The sequence below is a fragment of the Lithobates pipiens genome, unplaced genomic scaffold, assembly GCF_037356315.1.
Source record: "Lithobates pipiens isolate NorthernLeopardFrog02 unplaced genomic scaffold, aLitPip1_a1.2 Scaffold_27, whole genome shotgun sequence".
NCBI classification, from domain to species: Eukaryota; Metazoa; Chordata; class Amphibia; order Anura; family Ranidae; genus Lithobates; species Lithobates pipiens.
The window spans coordinates 15,009,606-15,031,686 of NW_027507788.1; the positions used below are offsets into that span (position 1 = coordinate 15,009,606).

The 22,081-nt window shown below is 43.0% G+C and overlaps 1 protein-coding gene across 6 annotated transcripts in view; it reads left to right on the forward strand.

The window, feature by feature from the left end:
* The window catches only part of MAG (myelin associated glycoprotein), a 143,522-nt gene that overhangs the window by 108,801 nt on the left and 12,640 nt on the right, over positions 1-22,081 (forward strand). For 4 of the 6 annotated variants that reach the window (XM_077456499.1, XM_077456501.1, XM_077456498.1 and 1 more), the window contains 5 exons: positions 418-675; positions 5,140-5,400; positions 7,611-7,898; positions 13,767-13,863; positions 16,790-16,886. In XM_077456499.1, coding sequence (XP_077312625.1) covers positions 418-675; positions 5,140-5,400; positions 7,611-7,898; positions 13,767-13,863; positions 16,790-16,886 — 1,001 coding nt within the window. Of the gene's footprint in view, positions 1-417; positions 676-5,139; positions 5,401-7,610; positions 7,899-13,766; positions 13,864-16,789; positions 16,887-22,007; positions 22,049-22,081 lie in introns of all 6 variants that reach the window. The other 2 variants (XM_077456504.1, XM_077456505.1) reach the window with 1 other exon arrangement.

Consider the following 22,081-nt stretch of genomic DNA (forward strand, 5'->3'; position numbering starts at 1 on the left):
TTCAAAAACATTTGTTGCATGAATGTCAGCAGAATTCCTTCAAGCTGAACGAAATTTCTCTATTCTTTTTAATAGATTAATTTAAGTATTGCCAGCGCCATCTAGTGGACAAAATATGGAATCGTTTTCTGAACTACTTCATTGAGAAAATATACCTCATTTTGGCCACTAGGTGGTGCTGATGGTACAGGTATTAATCTACTAATAGGATTACAGAGAAAATGTGTTCAGTTTACATGAATGCTTCTGACATTGAATGTTTAATAAATTGATGCCATAGTGTCACTGAGACAGCAAGTGAGGAAAGAAATTCTGACCCTTTCCCATTCTATCCAAGATTTATCTAGAGCTGATCTTTTAGCATGTTCCTGGTTTGCTCAATATAACATGAGATGTGATCATTTCCATCTGTTACAGATGCCCCGCGCATCGTGGATATCAACTCGTCCACGGAAACCACAGAAGGCACACAGCTGGTGTTTGTCTGCGTCGTTGATAGTAACCCAATGTCACGTGTCATGTGGCTGAAGGACGACGTGCTTTTAAAGGAAGATTTCACAGGAAACCTCACCCTAGAGCTGGAGTACGTAACCTACAACCATGATGGCGTGTACATGTGCGCTGCCGAGAACGACTATGGGAGGACCAACAAGTCCATGGGGCTGGCCGTCATGTGTGAGTAGAAAAGAAGGAAGATCTAGGTGTCTATCGTTGTACAACTCCTGAGCTATGCAGGAGGATTTCAGATAGAAAAGGATTTAGATTTCTGGAATGAGTTGATCCTTTCCTAAGACTCTAGTATCTTCTCTAAGGTAGTTGTGGTGTCTAGTCTTAAGTAGTTGGAGTATCTACTCTTAGGCAGTTGGGGTTTCTTCTGTTAGGTAGTATATCTGCTCTTGGGTAGTTGTGATATCCGCTCTTAGGTAGTTTTAGTATTTTCTCTTAGGTAGTTGTAATATCTCCTCTTACGTAGTTGTGATATCTCCTCTTATGTAGTTGAGATATGTCCTCTGACATAGTTGTGATATCTCCTCTTAGGTAGTTGTAATATCTCCTCTTACGTAGTTGAGATATCTCCTTTTACGTAGTTGAGATATCTCCTCTTACGTAGTTGTGATATCTCCTCTTACGTAGTTGAGATATCTCCTCTTACTTAGTTGTGATATCTCCTCTTACGTAGTTGTGATATCTCCTCTTACGTAGTTGAGATATCTCCTCTTACTTAGTTGTGATATCTCCTCTTACGTAGTTGTGATATCTCCTCTTACATAGTTGTGATATCTCCTCTTAGGTAGTTTTAGTATCTTCTCTTAGGTAGTTGTAATATCTCCTCTTACGTAGTTGTGATATCTCCTCTTACATAGTTGTGATATCTCCTCTTAGGTAGTTGTAATATCTCCTCTTATGTAGTTGAGATATCTCCTCTTACATAGTTGTGATATCTCCTCTTAGGTAGTTGTAATATCTCCTCTTACGTAGTTGTGATATCTCCTCTTACGTAGTTGAGATATCACCTCTTACTTAGTTGTTATATCTCCTCTTACGTAGTTGTGATATCTCCTCTTATGTAGTTGGGATATCTCCTCTTATGTAGTTGGGATATCTCCTCTTAGGTAGTTTTAGTATCTTCTCTTGGGTAGTTGTGATATCTCCTCTTAGGTAGTTGTGGTATCTCCTCTTACGTAGTTGAGATATCTCCTCTTACGTAGTTGTGATATCTCCTCTTAGGTAGTTTTAGTTTCTTCTCTTGGGTAGTTGTGATATCTGCTCCTAGGCAGTTTTGGTATCTGCTCTTAAGTAGTTGTGATATCTCCTCTTACGTAGTTGTGATATCTCCTCTTACGTAGTTGCGATATCTCCTCTTACGTAGTTGTGATATCTCCTCTTACGTAGTTGTGATATCTCCTCTTAGGTAGTTGTGATATCTCCTCTTAGGTAGTTTTAGTATCTTCTCTTGGGTAGTTGTGATATCTGCTCCTGGGCAGTTGTGGTATCTGCTCTTAGGTAGTTGTGGTATCTCCTCTTAGGTATGTAGCACTTACCCCTGAAGGAACTGTTGGTAATTATTTGGGCTTGTACTCTGCTCTTGCTCCCCCTTGTCACAGCTGTATAATGCTATTGATGCGAAACCCAATGGCAACAACAACTCAACAATAACATCAAATATGGTATTTTTACCGTTATCTGACCTCCTTTTTCTGTAAAGACAGGAAACAATCTCACTTTTCTCACAATTGTGCTTTAACCAACCGGTAATTTTACTGAAGACTGGGTTCAAAACCATAAACACAGTAACAATGGTAATATACCAAGTAGTACAATACTAATGCCGATATGCAAGGTCAGAACATATAATAATAATAATAAGGCAGTCAAACATTCAGACCCGAGAATATACTAAATACCGTAGGCGGGCGTGTCTCCAAGTGGGACTGGTGCTCAGAATGGTAAACCCTTAACATTGGGCACTTTCCCACTTCCAGTACAGCCACGCAAACCCACACAACTTGTAGTCTTCTATACTGCACTGAATATCAGTATGTTATGACTTATATGCTCAAGGGCTCCCCCTAGATTGCAATACCTCCCCCTGTGCACACTGCAGGATAAAAGGCCTTATACTGGATGATAAGTCTCTTGTCTTCTTTCTTCTGCTAGCTCATTTAACTGCAGTGTTTGTATTCCATAGGGTTTGCGGATGGTAATGTAACAGAAAATAGTGAACAACAGCAACTTCAATTATGCAATGCACTTATAACTTCCTTTTCTGTTAGAATGCACCCCGACCATCAGTCAGTTCCTAATGAAGTATAGGCTTTGAGGCCTGATTGAACACAGTCTAATTAGAAGGAACTGTTTCGTGGGACTGCAGGTCTCAGCAGCACTGTAGTGACTAGTCTGTAGTGTGTTAAGTGCCTTATATAAGTTCTGGGCAACAGCCCTCTCACCACACCAGGCCTGGATAACTGGATGTCTCCACTCCGGTGATCTCAGTCCTGCCGCCAGCCAGCACCATCACGCAGCACACTCCGGAAGACGACCGGGACCCTCGCTTGGCTCCGTCAAATGTTCTGGATCATGCTGTCCAGTCACGCTGCTGCGACAGGTCACGCTGTGATAAAACATTCTCTGGTGGTTTGGATTTCGCTCTGTGCCAAGCAGGCCGCGGCTCTTCCAGGCACACACCCACAGGTCCCTGCAGGCAGGTCTCACGTCCCGGGTAGAAGAGAGAGAAGATGGCAGCGCGGGGCATTTTTTTTCCTTCCCAGCATGCAGTTCTGTCACTTAGCTTTGTGGGTAGGTAGGCGAGGCACCGTGGGTAGGTAAGGCTTTTCACAAATAAACTTTAAGTCGGACGGCACAGTGGTGTAGTGGTTAGCACTCTCACCAAGCAGTAAGAACGGTCACTGGTTCAAATCCCAACCACGACACTACCTGCCTGGAGTTTGCATGTTCTCCCTGTGCCTGCGTGGGTTTCCTCCGGGTACTCCGGTTTCCTCCCACACTCCAAAGACATGCAGGTAGGTTAATTTGCTTCTGTCCAACATTGGCCCTAGTATATGAATGGGGACCTTAGATTGTGGGCTCCTTGAGGGTAGGGACCAATGTGAGTGTGCAATGTACAGGGATAGGGGTAGACACTCACTCAGGTTGAACTGGATGGACTGGTGTCTTTATTCAACCTTACTAACTATGAAACTATGAAGTCACAAGAAACATAAATGTTGTGGCCACTAGAGGGAGCCAAATACTAATCTAATAGCATTACATTATTTACATGGCAAAAATTCCAGCGCTACAGGTAGTTGTGGTATCTTCACCTAGGTAGTTGTGATTACTCCTCTTAGGTGTTTGTAGTATCTTCTCTTAGGTAGTTGTGATAACTTCTCTTAGGTAGTTGTGGTATCTCCTCTTAGGTGGTTGTGGTATATGCTCTTAGGTAGTTATGATAACTCCTCTTAGGTAGTTGTGGTATCTTCTCTTAGGTAGTTGTGATATCTCCTCTTAGGCAATTGTGATATCTGCTCTTAGGTGGTTGTGGTATCTTATCTTAGGTGGTTGTGGTATCTTCTCTTAGGTAGTTGTGGTATCTTCTCTTAGGTAGTTGTGGTATCTTCTCTTAGGTAGTTGTGATCTCTCCTCTTAGGTGGTTGTGATATTTTCTCTTAGGTGGTTGTGATATCTTATTTTAGGTGGTTGTGATATCTGCTCTTAGGTAGTTGTGGTATCTTCTCTTAGGTAGTTGTGATCTCTCCTCTTAGGTAGTTGTGATAACTCCTCTTAGGCAATTGTGATATCTGCTCTTAGGTAGTTGTGGTATCTCCTCTTAGGTGGTTGTGGTATCTTCTCTTAGGTGGTTGTGGTATCTTCTCTTAGGTGGTTGTGGTATCTTCTCTTAGGTAGTTGTGATATCTTCTCTTAGGTGGTTGTGATATCTTCTCTTAGGTAGTTGTGGTATCTTCTCTTAGGTGGTTGTGATATCTTCTCTTAGGTAGTTGTGATATCTTCTCTTAGGTAGTTGTGATATCTTCTCTTAGGTAGTTGTGATATCTTCTCTTAGGTAGTTGTGATATCTTCTCTTAGGTAGTTGTGGTATCTTCTCTTAGGTGGCTTTGGTATCTTCTCTTAGGTAGTTGTTATATCTCCTCTTAGGTGGTTGTGATATCTTCTCTTAGGTGGTTGTGATATCAAAAAAAAATTCTACCAGGAATACAAAGTTAGAAGGGTGGGAGGTGGTGGCCCCGGCAGTCAAGCTAAAGATGCCTAGGCAACGGCAATAGCAGATATAAGGCAGAAACAGCCTGAGCTGTTTTGAAGACCAACCTGATAAAAATAACATTGCAATTTGGATTTGGATTTCATGAAATTTGGCCGGCCTCCAACCCTGTTGGAATTTTGAGATTACCTCTATTTGCAACATCGTCCACATAAACATCCTGCCGAGGTGCATAAAGCTTTTCATCCACTAGATGGCAGTAATGTTTGACAAGATATTGGCTTCATAGTAAAATGCTACTCCAGTTTATATCTAATAGTGAGCAGTATAACAGAAATAACTGAATTTGGTTTGCTCAGGCCCATGCACAGCCTGCAATAGACACCTAATAACCATTATAACCTGAACATGTTCTTTTCCAGATGCTCCATGGAAACCTTCGGTGAACGTATCGCTTGTCGCAATTGAAGGCGAGACGGTAACCATGTTCTGCAACACCCAGGGGAACCCCGACCCCATCCTCTCCATTGTAAAAGATAAGCAAATCCTCAACTCTGTCATCTTTGAGAATGAGCTGGTCCTGGAGATCCCATCGGTCACCCACGAGCATGACGGGGAGTATTGGTGTCTGGCCGAAAATCAATATGGACACAGCAACAGCTCCTTCAACCTCACCGTTGTGTGTAAGTACTTCCAGGGAGAAGAAAAGGGTATTTTTGCACTTTTTTTTTAGCATTTCATACCTAGCAGCTCAGACAGTCTCATATTTCTGGCCATTGAAGATGTGTGGTAAAAGTAGCCTGGATGCAGTTCACACTTTCACCATGTGGTGGAGCTATTTCACAGGAGTAAATTGTGGTTGCGGTCTACATTGGCTGTGGATCCTTCTTCTCAGTTATGTGGAGTTTGTGGATAGAACTGCTCGGCATGCTCATCCCCCGCCCCCCCCCCCCCCCGACTCCTGTAATTGGCTCATAGCTTTGCCCAAAAGCCTGCACAGAGCTTGTGGTAAAATCACAGGCATCTCCTGCTGTGTCCTATCTTTAGTGAGGCTGTGGAAGAGGGCTGGGTGTCTAAAAGGGGTGCTGGTGAGAACGTTCCATATTACAACCCCGGGACTGATCATGTGATGATAGCGCAGACCCTCCCACTTAGCAATTGCTATTAGCAAACTGCCCCAATTTTGCAACCACGGCAACAGCACTCCGTTTTGGGATGGACCTGCTTAGCACAGAGCTTGCAGCAGAATTACAGACATCTCCTGCAATGTCCTATCCTTAATGAGGCTGTAGAAGAGGGCTGGGTGTCTAAAAAGGGATGCTGGTGAGAATGTTCTATAGTACAACATCGGGACTGATCATGTTATGATAGCAGCAGACAGGCCTGCTGTTAGAAATTTACAGGGCCCCATACAGCCTACCTGACAGGGCCCCCCGTCCCAAAGTAACTGAGGTCATCGATTTTTCAGTCCCTTTCTCTGTAGCCTTAGCTGCACAGATGAATGAATAGGAAGCGCTCTGAGGCTTCCTGCTCATTCACATACGGAAGCATAGGAAATGCAGTTTACTATGCTTCAGTGATGCATGGACACAGGTGTTATTGATATCGATCGATCACTGTGTTCATTCAGGAAATGAAGGGACCAGTAAATTACATATTTACTGGCCCCTTCCCCTGCTCTCCATCTGGAAACATCCCCCTGAGTGCCCACAGCAGATTCCAGTGGGAGAGGAGAGGAGGGCAGTTGTCAGTGCTTTGGCCGAAATGGGCACACATGGGGGCCCAGACAGCAGATGGAAGGGGTGCATGTACTAGAACCAATCCCCCTGCAGTGCAGCCAGAGGGGGAAAGAAGAGGTGGGAAGGTGGCAGCAGTGCGGGGGGAAGGGGCACACATGGGGGTCTAGACAGCAGATGTAAGGGGCGCATGTGCTAGAACCAATCCCCCTGAAGTGCAGCTGGACAGGGAAAGAAGAGGAGAAGCCAGCAGCTCTGCGGGGGGAAAGGGGCACCCATGGGGGCCCAGACAGCAGATGGATGGGGGCTCATGTACTAAAACCAATCTCCCTGCTGTACATCCGGAGGGGGAAAGAAGTGGTGGGAAGCTGGCAGCGTTGTGGGGGAAAAGGGCACACATGGGGGCCCAGACAGCAGATGGAAGGGGCTCATGTGCTAGAACCAGTCCCCCTGCAGTGTAGCCAGAGGGGGGAAAGAAGAGGAGAAGCTGGCAGCGCTGCAGGGGGAGGCAGAAGAGGATCGGTGTCTGCAATATGACAGTACAGCCGGACCTCCTGCTCAACAGGTACCCGGGCCTCCCTTTTGAACTGATGGGGCCCGGGCCCAGTACAGGAGAGCCGGCTGTACTGCCTTATCAGTGGCCCTGGCAGCAGACCCTCACACTTAGCCCCCGCTTTTAGTAAAGTGTCCCTCCCAAAAAAATGCAAATTTCACTTCTATGCAACCACAGCAACAGTACTCAGTTTGTGGTTGAACTGCTCAGTATGCTCCTCCCCCTGCTCCTGTAATTGGTCTGCTTAGAGCTTGCAGTAAAATTACAGGCATCTCCTGCACTTTCCTATATTTAATGAGGCTTTAGAGGAGGGCAGGGAGGCTAGGTGAGAGTGTTCCTTACTACAACACTAGATAAGATAAGATAAGATAAGATAAGATAAGATACTTTATTGCCATTGTATATAGGATTAGTCATGTGATGATACCAGCAGACACGCCCACTTAGCACTCACTTTAGCAGATGCATTGGCATTACTTTTCTCATTATCTACAGATCAGAAGCAGGTAAAAAAAAAATGTTTACAATGTAAATAATCCACCCAGAGAGGATTCCTTCTCAAGAAATCTGAAATTTTGAATTGAACTGTTTTTGTTTTTCGCAGTTTCGCCGATAGTTTTATCGGAATCTAAGTGCACGGTGACGAAGGACAACGTTCAGTGCATGTGCACGGTCAAGTCCAACCCGGACCCGTACATCATGTTCGAGATCCCCGAAAAGAACTTTACAGTGAGCGAGCTGAACGCGGAGTTCGTCCACTCCCAGAGGAACGGCTACACGGTGAGCAGCATCCTGACGCTTCAGAAGGAGACGGAGCTTCCGAAAGTCGTCCTGTGTTCTGCGAGCAATCTGTACGGCAAGAAGGTCCACGAGCTCGGCTTCCAGGACACCGGTAAGTGGCGGCAGCTGCTGGTAAATATGGAGGGGCGCTGATTTTTCATTTCCCTGTATAGGGATGAGGGAGGGATTATTACCAACCCCCCTTTCCCCCTGATGCTTTTGCTTGCCTCTCATGGCTATTAACTTGCCTCATCAATGCCCATCAGTGCAGCCTCATCAGTACCCACCAGTGCTACCTCACCAGTGCCCATCAGTGCAGCTTCATCAGTGTAGCTTCACCAGGGCAGCCTCACCAGTGCCCATGAGTGCAGCCTCACCAGTGCCCATGAGTGCAGCCTCACCAGTACCCAGCCTCACCAGTGCCCATCGGTGCAGCCTCACCAGTGCCCATCAGTGCAGCCTCACCAGTGCCCATCAGTGCTGTCTCAGCAGTGCCCATCGGTGGAGCCTCATTAGTGGCCATCAGTGCAGCTTTACCAGTGCCCATCAATACAGCCTCGCCAGTGCCTGTCAGTGCTCGCTCAACAGTGGCAATCAGTGCAGCCTCACCAGTGCCCATCAGTGCAGCCTCACCAGTGCATATCAGTGCAACCTCACCAGCGCCCATCAGTGCAGCCTCACCAGCGCCCATCAGTGCACATCAATGCAGCCTCACCAGTGCCCATCGGTGCAGCCTCACCAATGCCCATTGGTGCACATCAGTGGAGCCTCATTAGTGCCCATCAGTGGAGCCTCATTAGTGCCCATCAGTGCAGCCTCATTAGTGCCCATCAGTGCAGCCTCATTAGTGCCCATCAGTGCAACCTCTTTAGTGCCCATCAGTGCAGCCTCATCAGTTTCCATCAGTGAAGAAGGAAAATGACTATTTTGCTAATTTTTATAACAGAAACTAAGACATTTTTTCTTCAAAATTTTCAATCTTTTTTCAGTCGTTTAGGAAAAAATAAGAAACCCGTTGGTGACTAAATACCACCAAAAGAAAGCTCTATGTGTTTAAAAAGAATCATAACAATTTCATATGGGTACAGTGTTGCATGACCGTGCAATTGTCATTCAAAATTCAGCGGCTCTGAGCAGGAAGGGGGTGAAAGTGAGCGGTATTGAAGCGGTTAAAGGATCCTGCTGGCCCCTCCAATGAAACTAGGAGCAAAGACCAGCAGACAGACCCAGCGATGACCTCAGTAGGTCACAAACCATGAAATCCTTGCAGGAATGCCTACAGCATTTCATCCACTAGGTGGCAGCGATGTCTGACGTGCAGCTGGGAAGATGTTGGGCTTTATGTTAACACATTAATCCCTGGAGCACATCCCATGACCCGTTCAGTATCAATATTTAAACGGAGTCTGCTTGGTCACATCACATTAGTTTAGGCTCGTATTAGGATTAATTAAGATCTTAATTAAGATCTGAATAAACAAGCCACATCTTGTTTACATAGTTAGTCAGGTTGAAAAAGACACAAGTCTATCCAGGTCAACCACAAAAAAATAATATCATACAATCCCATATACCCAATTCTATACCGAAAAACCCCAGCAGAGCATGATCCAATTTGCTAAAACAAGGGAAGAAAAATTCCTTCCTGATCCCCCGAGAGGCAATCGGATTTTCCCCCGGATCAACTTTACCTATAATTTCTTCTTCTATCCAAAATAAGAAGTTTAGAATTAAAGCTAAACTCCAGGCAAACAGCTGAATACACGGATTAAATACACACTGTTTCCAAGTCAAAGGATTTGTACTTTGTCCATCCAGAGCTGAGATTTACACAGCTCTGCCAAGGAACACAGCCCCGTCTGGCAGAGCGGAGGACCTTTTTTTTTTTTTTCTCTGCTACAGTCAAATAACACTTACAGGTCTTGCCCCTCCCCCTGCCTTTGATTGGACAATGAAAGGACAAGCAGCAGACTGATAAGCTCATTCGGCTTTACACAGCAGCACCACTGATTGGCTCTCAGTCCTGCTTCTCCCTCTCAAAGCTGCTGCACAGGGGACTGCACCAAATCTGATTCAGACACCGCTTGCATTTAATGATGTAATAATAAGGACAGAGATGCATCGATTTGTGACTTTTTATATCTGTTTGGAGTTCAGCTGTATTTTTTTTTTTTATGAAAAATTTGGATAGTAGGAAAAGGGTTAAATCCTTTATTTATTTATTTGCTATGTGACTGTCCCCACTGCTAATATTTCCTTCCCTTCCTGTCCCACAGGCACAACAGGAAGTGAAGGGAAATCTTTTCAGAGTGAGGAAAAATCATCCCCCATTCACAAAGTGCCTATAGACCAGTCCTCGGCACCCCAGATGTTTTGGAACTATGTTTCCCATGATGCTCATGCACTCTGCAGTGTAGTTGAGCATCCTGGGAAATGTAGTTCCAAAACATCTGGGGGGCCAAGGTTCCCCATCACTGCTATAGACTATGGCTGTTCTTGGCTGAATATGTTCCTATAGCAGTGATTAAAATGACCGGTCTTGACATAATTTTCTTTATCTAAGGGCCGGTTCACACAGCGGGCGATGCGAGGCGACACGACTCGCCTCGCTCCCGCAAGTCGCCCCCGTTCTGTACAATAGAACCGTTCTGAGAGGAGCGACTCGAGTCGCTCCAACTCAGAAAAAAGGTTCCTGTACTACTTCTGGGCGACTTCGGGGGCGACTTGCATTGACTTCTATACAGAAGTCATCTGCAAGTCGCCGCTGAGGTCGCCGCAGGTCGCGGCGAGGTAAGTCGGAGACGCCTCGCCGCGCCTCGCTGTGTGAACCGGCCCTTAGTCCCATTGGAAACTCTGAAGCTTTTCACTTCCCATTCTGGAAAACATCTGTCGTGCCTTGGAACGCTCACAGGTCTATTTATGCAAAAAAGAAAATCCTCAAGTCAAGTATTCACCCAGCCATCGAGAATAATCCCTATATTTTGCCTTTATATGTTTATTTATCCCTTTCATGACTAAAGCTATTTCTGATGTTTGGTGTTTACAAGTTAAAATTCGTATTTTTTGCTAGAAAATTACTTAGAACCCCCAAACATTAATATATATATTTTTAGCAGAGAATCTAGAGAATAAAATGGCGATTGTTGCAATATTTTACATCATGCGCTATTTGTGCAGCGGTGTTTTAAACGCAACATTTTTTTGTGCTTTAGTAAATAAACCCCATTGTGTACATAAAAGTGGGGTATGCTGTGTGTGTGTGTGTGTGTGTGTGTATGTATGTGTATATATATATATGTATATATATGTATGTATATGTATATATATGTATATGTGTGTGTGTATATATATATATATATAGATATATATATAGATATAGATATATATATATATCTATATATATATATATAGATATATATATAAAATGTGTGTGTGTGTGTATATATGTATATGTATATATATATATATATATATAAATATATATATATATATATATATATATATATATATATATATCTATATATACATACATTTTTTTTTTAGCAAAGAACCTAGAGAATAAGATGGCGATTGTTGCAATATTTTACGTCATGCGCTATTTGTGCAGCGGTGTTTTAAACGCAACATTTTGGGAAAAGGGACACTTTCACGAATTAAACCCCCCCCCCCCCCTAAAAAAAAACAGTAAAGTTATCCCAATTTTTGTTGTATAATGTGAAAGATGACGTTACACCGAGTAAATAGATACCCAACACGTCACGCTTTATAATTGCACGCACTCGTGGAATGGCGACAAACTTTGGTACCTAAAAATCTCCATAGGCAACGCTTTACTTTTTTTTTTTTACGGTTACCAGGTTAGAGTTACAGAGGAGGTCTAGTGCTAGAATTATTGCTCTCGCTCTGACGATCCTGGCGATACCTCCCATGTGTGATTTGAACACCGTTTACATATGCGGGCTCGACTTCGGTATGCGTTTTCTTTGCTGCGCAAGCTCGCGGGAACGGGGGCGCTTGGAAAATGTTTTTTTTTTTATTATTTATTTTTATATTATTAAATTGTGTTTTTAAAAGAAAAAAAAAAATTTGATCACTTTTATTGCTATCACAAGGAATGTAAACATCCCTTGTGACAGTAATAGGTGGTGACAGGTACTCTTTATGGAGGGATCGGAGGTCTAAAAGACTCCCCATCCCTCCTTTACACTTCAAAGTATTCAGATCACCGAAAACGGTGTATCTGGATACTGTATATTTTTTTAAAATCCGGCGTCGTTGGCAGCCGAGTAAACAGGAAGTGACGTTGTGACTTGGCTTCCGTGTTCACATCCAGGAGACTTGCACGAAGCCGTTTCCAGCTTAGTTCCAGTCTGTCTATAGCCGCCGGAAGCGGCGGATCATCGATCGGGCCGTCCGGTGGGACGGGAGGCCCGGGAAGAGTGGCGGGAGGGGGGGGGCGTCCCCTTCTGCTCCTCCCGGATAACAGCTGAGCGGCTTTTAGCCGCATCGGTTGTTCTACCAGGAAAGCTGATCGCCCGCGCTAAACAACGGTACCGCGATGATGCCTGCAGCTGCGGGCATCATCCCGGTATAACCCCCGAAAGCCGAGTACGCACATCTGCATACGCTTGGCTGGAAGAGGTTATTTTTTTTATTGATCATCAGCTCCATCTAGTGGCCACAATGTGCTTTTTTTTTTTTGGGATTGTGGTCTTTCAACAAAATAATGCATTACAGCCACTAGATGGCGCTAACGATCATATGATGTATTAGACAAATTCCAAGGAATAGCCATGAAAGGCTGTGTGAATATTTTATAACTGGACCCCAGAAGAGGAAGTGAGAAAAATCTACTTGCTGGAGACACAGCCATCGACTTGAATCTGGCATGTCCCAACCCTTTTCTCCATTCTCCTAAAATGGTGTAAATATATTGCAGCTTAGATTGCGTCTCTGTTGTAGAGATGACATTACATAGGGTGGTCAGAATATGATATTTTTCACAGTAGCTGTTCTTTAACCACTTCCCATCCAGGCCAGTTCTCTCCTACATGTAAAATTCATCATTTTTTTATGCTAGAAAATTACATAGAACAATAAAAAAAAAAAAAAAAAAAAAAAAAAAAATATATATATATATATATATATATATATATATATATATATATATATATATATATATATATATATATATATATATATATATATATATATATATATATAAATAATGTTTTGGGGTTCTATGAAATTTTCTAGCAAAAAAAATGATGAATTTTACATGTAGGAAAAAAAAAATATTTATATATATATAAAAAAAAAATTATATATATATATATATATATATATATATATATATATATATATATATATATATATATATATATACATATATATATATATATATATATATTTTTTTTTTTTTTTTCTACATGTAAAATTCATAATTTTTTTTGCTAGAAATTCAAAAAACAAAAAAAAAAAAAAATATATATATATATATATATATATATATATATATATATATAAAAATAATGTTTTGGGGTTCTATGTAATTTTCTAGCAAAAAAAATGATGAATTTTACATGTAGGAAAATATATATATATATAAAAAAATATATATATTTTTCCTACATGTAAAATTCATCATTTTTTTTGCTAGAAAATTACATAGAACCCCAAAACATTATATATATATATATATATATATAAAAAATATATATATATATATATATATATAAAATATATATTTTAGCAAAGACCATAGAGCAGTGATGGCGAACCTTGGCACCCCAGATGTTTTGGAACTACATTTCCCATGATGCTCAATTCATTCTTCCTTTTATTTGGCACCTGTAAGCTGAAACCTGATTGGCTGTTGGCTGAGCTTCTCCGCCATTCATTTCACAGCCAACGTTTTGATTTCCGCATCCCCGTCGACCTCTCATACATCTGCTTTGTGGCTTGTATTCCCCTCTTGCAGACAGCATGCTCTGGGCGAAGATCGGTCCCGTGGGAGCCGTGGTGGTTTTCGTCATCCTTGTCGCGGTCGGTGGCTACATGATTAAAACCAGAGAAAAGTAAGGAAAGTTTTTGGATTGAATGATGAAATCTAAAGTGAGCGGGATCCACAAACATCCCCGACCTAACCGGTGCCAGATATCGGGGCCAAGCCATCTGATTCAACGAACAAACCAAGTGTTATCATTCTGAGGCCTCCCTCTCTAAATACGTCATGTTCATGGTAGACTTGGGATACTCTGGACTGCCCACTCAGACAATGTATATCTAAAGTTGAAGCTATCCTTTTGTATCTCAGGAGATTTTATTTAACAAAATCCTTCACTCTGTACATAGGGTTACAATTATTTTATTTTATTTAATTTTTTTTTGCCTAATACATGTGACATACGTTATTACTTTGCATGACCACCCCCCCTCCCCCATGAGATTCCATTAAACATTCAATAAAATCTTTATTCAATTCTTTATGTCTCATTTATGTGTTTTAATTTCTATATTTTCTGCACCCCCTATCTCAGTTTAGAAGGCGACTATTCTCCCTTCCATCTTAGGGGACTTTCAAGTTTGTTTGGTGAAGTGAGTAACTTCAAAGTTAAGTTAAATTAAAATGGTTGGACATCTTCCTTGCACATTCTGAAGAATCGGTTAGAGTTGGTGTAGCAATTCGCCCAGTGAAAGTGCATGTACATTCGTTCTGTGCGAATGGGTAAAAAAAATAAAAATAAATTTAATACGATTAGGATATTTCCTGTGCTGGTTGAATGTTTTACATTTATTTAAAATGGAAAAAATCAAGCATTGGCCACTAGATGGCGCTAAGTATCATAGGAATTTCCTGTGCTGGCCAAATGTTTTTCATTTATTTAAAATGTAAAATACTACATTTGGCCACTAGATGGCGTCGAGTATCATAGGAAAGCCTTATAATACCTAGCACCATCTAGTGGCCAATTGTAGTATTTTTCATTTTAAATAATTAACGAACAAATGTACATGTACAATGGAGATTATTATTATTATTATTATTTTTTTTTTTTTTTATAAATACACCCTGCAAAGTCTTCCTTTCCTTTTAAATAAAAATAATCATCAGCAATTACACGCTTAGATGGACAGATATCACTCTAAATCCCTAAAACCAAATTGGATTGTACATAGTTGGATGACTATTCCCTTAGCCTTATTTGGCAGAAAGAATGCCATAAAGAGGGGTGTTGCTTCTTTAATCCCACACTTTATCTGCCAATGTAGGACACTCAGTTTAGCAAGAGATACGACTCCATATTGGGGCTGTACCAGGATGGTTGTCCTTGTCCTAATGATCAGATGGGAAGGAACTGAAAATTGCAGTTTACTAAACTGGTGCATAGTTAGACTCAATAATGTAAAACAGGGTCAGAATAGGCAAAAAGCATGCATCCATTGTAGAATAACAAAAGCTGCACAAACATGGACACTGCAAAGCAATATTTCTGCAACTCAGTCAGGGTAACATAGCATAGTCTATATAAGTCTATTTAACAACAAAAATCTATCTGAGAATCATTACTCCAGTAAAACTGCTAAACACAAACAGCTACTTGCACTTATCCTCATAAATACCGTGCCTCTCAGTGAAGTACAGGGTAGCTCTGGTAACACAGGCAAACAGCTGGAGGGACCCCCAAGCCCGGAAGCACCACTGGAACTAGAGTACACTGGAAGCAATCAGGGAACAGTAGCTGGGTCTTCCATAGAAGCTACATGCTGTTAGCTTCCTACCTGCACACCGATTCTGACAGTGGTGGGCCTCTCACCTGGCTGCAGATCACCTGCCACAGTTACTTCTGCCTCATGAGGCGTGGACTCTCTAAAATGCTTAGGAAGGGAAGTAGAAGAACTTATTCTAACAGGGCATGTCCAGAAACCCAGGGAGGTGTAGGAAAGGATTTAAAAGGGCTACAGGGTTCCTTTGCTTTTCATGGGGCAAAACGCACAGCAAGCAATAACGATACGGGCCATTATCATTCCTACTTGCTGGTTTTGGACCATGAAACACTGCGATTTTGTAATATAAAATGAACACTTTTAATACCCCTGAGGAAGCGGTTAACAGTATGCCGAAACGCGTTGGCCTTTAAAGTCGATGGAAATGTTAGAGGGGGATACTAGCAGAAATTGGAAAAGAAAGATTAGCAAAGAAATAAGAGAGCTGAGAGATGGAATCAGAATGGAAAGATTAGGCAAGATCCGGAAGAGATAGAAATATTTTCTATTAAAGAGACCCCAATATGGAGTTGTAATGTTATCTCCTTCTAAACTATGATAGGGGTGCAGAAAATATAAAAAAGCAAAACACTTAAAAAAATTAAAAAGGAGTTTCTTCAATCCATCTCTCATGGGGAGGATAATAATAATATAATACAAAATATTAGAAAGAGCCAAAACTAAAATCCAAACTGATATATAAAAAATGGCAAATGAAGCCCAAGTTGGGGTTCACCTCTTCCCCTATCCCCCCGTAAATATCCTCTCAGTAGTAATTTCACTGTGTTCATTCAGAAAAGGAAGGGGCAGGTTAATGAAATATTTACCAGCCCCTTCCTCGCTCCTGAGAGGAGGAAAGCTGGCAGCACTACAGGGGGGAGACAGGAAGCAGGGGGAATCAGCACCTCACTGGGTGATTAGGGTTTGCCTGGGCACATCCGGCATACTCTGTGCACATGCCTATGGACAGGAAATAACAGAAAGAGAAAAAAAGACAAAGTGCTGAGTTGCAGAGCATTATGGGAAGCTAATATCAAGACAAATTCAGGTATTTATGCTAGCTGCATTTAAAACTGTATTTTTTTTTTTTTTTAGCCTTTGCTGCTATTTTATAAGCCCCCCCGAGGTTTTGCATTTCAAACAATTATTCTAAAACTGTACAGCTGGACTGTAAACATTCTGCTCGTTATATGATAACATCATTTATAGATTTTTCTTTTTTTTCTTTTGGTGTAGAAAGCCCATGACAGAAAGTTCTAGTTTCATCCAGACAGAGACCTCACCGTCGTACAGCGGAGACGCGTCGAAGAAGAAACCTTTAGGAAAAATCGAGGTAATAATATTATTATTCTTTTTTGTTTGTTAAGGTGCTACAAGTTGTTTTTGAATCCATCTGTTTTAGTTTTAATTTCACGTTTTTATTAGGTATTCATTTTTTAAAGTCCTTTTTTTAAAAATTTGTGTGTTCGGTTCCCCAGAGGGCAGAGTACACATAGTATTTGTTCCATCTTCCTAGGTGCTGTCTAAGTCCAGCTGTGAGGTCCGATAGGGCGCCCCATCTCCCTTCATGGCCGTCCGACAACGCAGCTAGCAAGGAGACGGCTTCTTTAACAAATGGCACGGTTCTTTGTCTGCGAGAACTTGCCTGAACATTTTTTTTTTTTTTTCCATAAATTTTTTTTTATTAGCAATAATAGAAAAAGAGAACAGATACAGCAGTGAAAAGTGTAAATTGAATGCACCGAAAACGTGCGCAGTCGCGCTCTAATACAGAAAACATCTAATTGAACATGTGGTACAAGCGAGTCACAATAATAATCAAACAATTGGCTGTGGCTCCGATGATTGCGGGCGTATACAACCGAACAGAATATGTGAGCATGTCAGGCCCTATCTTGCAAGATAAGGGATTAAGGCAGTAAGATTATCAATCACATATATGTTCACCTGTCTCCATGGGTTCAAGGGGCAAGGAAGGATATCGGTCTGTCAAGGTTGGTTAATCTGAGGGGGGGGGAGTCAGTCTTCTAAGGGGGGGAATGGGGCATGTGGGGAGGGTCGGTAAGAGAGTGGGGGTAAGGGAGGATGGGAGTTATCCAGGGGCATCGCCTTCTCGGCCCCCCCTACCGCAGCGGTGAGGGGGAGAGTTTCTCTTGGGGTCCCCGGCCTGCGGGAGCGCCCTCTGAGACCCCGTGAGGGGTATTCCCAAGGTACCCGGTAATAATGACTGGATTAGTCTATCAAGGTGGGATTGGGTAAATCAACTTAATCAGCTATTGGGACAAGGAGGAATGTTAGGGTTCATCAAGGAGGAATATCTGTCCGTGGATCGAAAGTGGGTCCAACAGGCCCACGTCTGAGCAAATTTGGATGGTGAATCTCGTGCTATGTAGATCAACTCTTCCATCTCGGCTATCCTTCCCACGCGTGTAAGCCATTCAGACACCGTCGGGGCATGAGACGTGCCCCAGTGTGTTGAGATACATAGTTTGGCTCCACTTATCATAGGGATCCCCAGGGATTTTCCTGAACATTTTGCGCTATAAACAAAAATAGAGCGTCAATTTTGAAAAAAACGCATTATTTTTTACTTTTTGTTATAATAAATATCCCCCAAAATATATAAAAAAACATATTTTTCCCTCAGTTCAGGCCGATACGTATTCTTCTACATATTTTTGGTAAAAAAAATGCAATAAGCGATTATTGATTGGTTTGCGCAAAAGTTATAGTGTTTACAAAATAGGGATAGTTTTATAGCATTTTTATTAATAATTTTTTATTATTTTTTATTTACTAGTAATGGCGGCGATCAGCGATTTTTATTGTGACTGCGACATTGTGGGGGAACCATCGGACATTTTTGACACATTTTTGGGACCATTGTCATTTATACAGTAATCACTGCTATATAAATGCAGTGATTCCTGTGTAAATGACACTGGCATTGAAGGGGTTAACCAGTGGGTGGCAGTGTAGGGGTTAAGTGTTCCTAGGGGTGTGTTACTAACTGTGGGGGGGGCTGGGCTTTCATTTAGTGAACACTGATCTCTGCTCCAATCACATGGAGCAGAGATCAGCGTCACTAGTTGCTAGGCAGAATGGAGAAATGCTGTTTACTCGGCATTTCCTCCATACGGCCGCTCCGTGAGACGATCGCGGGGATGCCCGCGGCGATCGAGTCCGCGGGTCCCGCGACCGGACTCACGGGGGTCCCGACCAGCATGGCAGATGGCAGGGCGGCATTGAATATTGGACGTACATGTACGCCAATATGCCTGCCCGTGCCATTCTGTCGACGTACATCCTCGTGCGCTGGTCGAGAAGTGGTTAAGCAGCCATCTCCTTGCTTAAAGCGGAGGTCCACCCTAAAATGGACCTCCGCTCATCGGAATCCCCCCCCCCTCCGGCGCCACAATCGGCACCTTTCAGGGGGGAGGGGGGTGCAGTTACCTGGATAATCCAGGTAACTGCACCCACTTCCGGGCTAGCTCTCTGCGGAAAGGGGCGTACGTTACGCCCCTTTCCGCAAGCGCCCGCCCCCTTCAGCAAGTGCCCTGCTGCCTGCTGGGAAAAACACAGCTCCCAGAGGCAGCGGGGACTGTCCGGATTGCGCCGCGCGGCTCGCGCATGCGCAGTAGGGAACCGGGAAATGAAGCCGAAAGGCTCCATTTCCTGATTCCCATACCCAAGATGGCGGCGGCACGAGCAAGCGATCGGCTTCGGGTGCCGACATCGCGGGCGTGCTGGACAGGTAAGTGTCACTATTTAAAAGTCAGCAGCTGCAGTATTTGTAGCTGCTGGCTTTTAAAAAAAAAAAAAAAAACGCGGAGTCCCGGTGGACTCCCGCTTTAAGATAAAAAAACAACACAAGATACTAGCACTTTAAAAGATACTGGTGTGTTCTTTTCAGTTCAGTCTGTATTGTTCATTAAAATAAATTCAAAACAGTTTTTATCAAAGCAAGATGTTTTTTAAAAAAGTTATCTGAGAAAACAGTACTTGGAATTTGCTGAAAATCCAGAAAGGTTGCTTGCTGTCCTTAGAGGATAGGGGATGTATGTGCACAATCACCTGCGGCAGCTGCTTCTTTAGAGTGAAGTCATCTCATGAATAGGATACCAATAAAGGAATATATAGAAGAGCGCCAAATCAGTAAAAAGTGCATTTATTTTATACAATTAATAAAAGTCTAACTTACATCCATAATTATTATTGTCCTCCGTTTGATAGTCAAATCACTGTTCCCTTTCGCTGGTGCTGTTACTGGATGAATCTTCCTCCACAGCGCGCTAGGGGAAGCTCTGCTGTGTTCTGTGATCCACAGAGACTCAGACTGGCTCGTAGACAGCGTGTGACGTCAGCCGGGGGGGGTACCCAAAAGCACAATGCGTTTCTGAGCTTGCGCAAGCCTCGTTCGGGCATTCGCGCTCCTTTCTCAAGTGCAGGTATCGATACCCCCCCCCCCCCCGGCTGATGTCACACGCTGTCTACGAGCCAGTCTGAGTCTCTGTGCATCACAGAACACAGCAGAGCTTCCCCTAGCGCGCTGTGGAGGAGGATTCATCCAGTAACAGCACCAGCGAAAGGGAACAGTGATTTGACTATCAAACGGAGAACAATAATAATTATGGATGTAAGTGAGACTTTTATTAATTGTATAAAATAAATGCACTTTTTACTGATTTGGCGCTCTTCTATATATTCCTTTATTGATCTCCTTGCTTAACTGCGTTGTCGGACGGCCGCGGAGGGAGGAGGGGTGCTCTGTCCAATCTCACAGCTAGCTATCGGCAGCCCCTAGGAAGATGAAGGGCTGCCGATAGGGGGGGGGGGGGGGGGTACCACCGGGCCACCTGGACACAAAGGGGGGCACAGACAACAGGGGGATCGCTGCAGAGGAACGGGAGGACAATTCTGCCTGTGCACTCAGAGCAGCGGGAGAGGGAAGCTGGCAGTGCTGAAGGGAGACAAGGGGGAGCCCGGGCACACAGGGGGGAAATCAGATGTGGGCAGCCCAGGGAGGGGTTTCGGTGTGGCAGGACAGGAGGACACATATAGAATGATGCACTGTGTCTGTGTCTCTCTCTCCAGCAGCTGAAAGCTGGTTTCTCCCTCTCTCCCTCTCACCGGATTTCAGCTGCTGGAGAGAGAGAGACACAGACAGAGTGTATCGTTCTGTAATTATCCTCCCGTCCCACTGCAGCGATCCCCCTCCCTGGGCTGCCCATATCTGATTCACCGTGTGTTCCAGGGCCTCCCCCTCATCCCCCGACACAGACACAGTGCATTGTTCTTTAATTGTTCTTTCTGCAGTGATCCCCCTTCCTGGGCTGCCCACATCTGATTCCCCACTGTGTGCCCAGGCCCCTCCTAACCCCCCCCCCCCCCCGCAGTGCAGTCTCCTTCCCTCTCCCGTTGGCTGCTGCGGGCCCACAGGCAGATGGTGACTGGTAGAAGGGGTCAGTAAATAATGCTGATAACAGTAAACAGGGCAAATAGGGAGGGTCAATTTCCCTATTAGGGTCACAGACAGCAATAGAAACCCCACAGGGATTATAATCCTTCTTAATTTTGTCTTTAGTTGCACTTTAAGTGGTCTATGTATAAAATGTTTGTTATGCAGAAGTGAAAAACATCCACACATTTATAATGAAAAACACTGTCTTTTCTCTAATATATGCAGTTCATTCATGGTCTGCGCCACCTACTGGCCACAATGCATCTTTTTTCCCATAAATACCTCAATTAGGAAAAAAATGCATTATGTCCACTAGGTGGTGCTGAAAATATAGGAACTGCACATATTAGAGAATATATGGCAGTTATGGGTGAATCTCCCTAACAGGGGCACAGACAGCAATAGAAAACCAACAGGGATTATAATGCTTCTTAATTCATCTAAAACTACAATAAAAGTTTTGTTTTAGTTACATAATATGGGGTCTATGTATAAAATATTTGTTTTACAGAAGTGACAAACATCTGCACATTTAGAATGAAAAATGCTGTCTTTTCTCTAATATATGCAGTTCCTATATCGTCAGCGCCACCTACTGGCCATAATGCATTTTTTTTCTATAAATACCTCAATTAGGAGAAAAATGCATTATGGCCACTAGGTGGCGATGATAATATAGGAACTGCATATATTAGAGAAGGGATATGCAATTAGTGTGTTTTTTTTTATACATAGACCCCTGAGACAATTTGGTGTTGCACTCTGAAGGAATTTATTATTCACTCCCCTTAGAAGCGGTGGAGATACCGTTTATTACATTTCAATAAAACATTTTACTTGCGCAGGCTTGCAGACTTTTTTTTTTTTTAACAATTCTCATGTAGATTTCATAAGTCATCATATGCCATGAATTAATATTCCAAAGACATCATGTACTATCTGCTAATGATTCCAGACATTCACCTGCCATTTACTAATCCTTCTCTTTAATAGTCAGGGGAGATCAGCTCGCTGGAAGTAAAATGACACAACAGGTAAGTGCCCGACATGTCTGTGTGATGTCATAA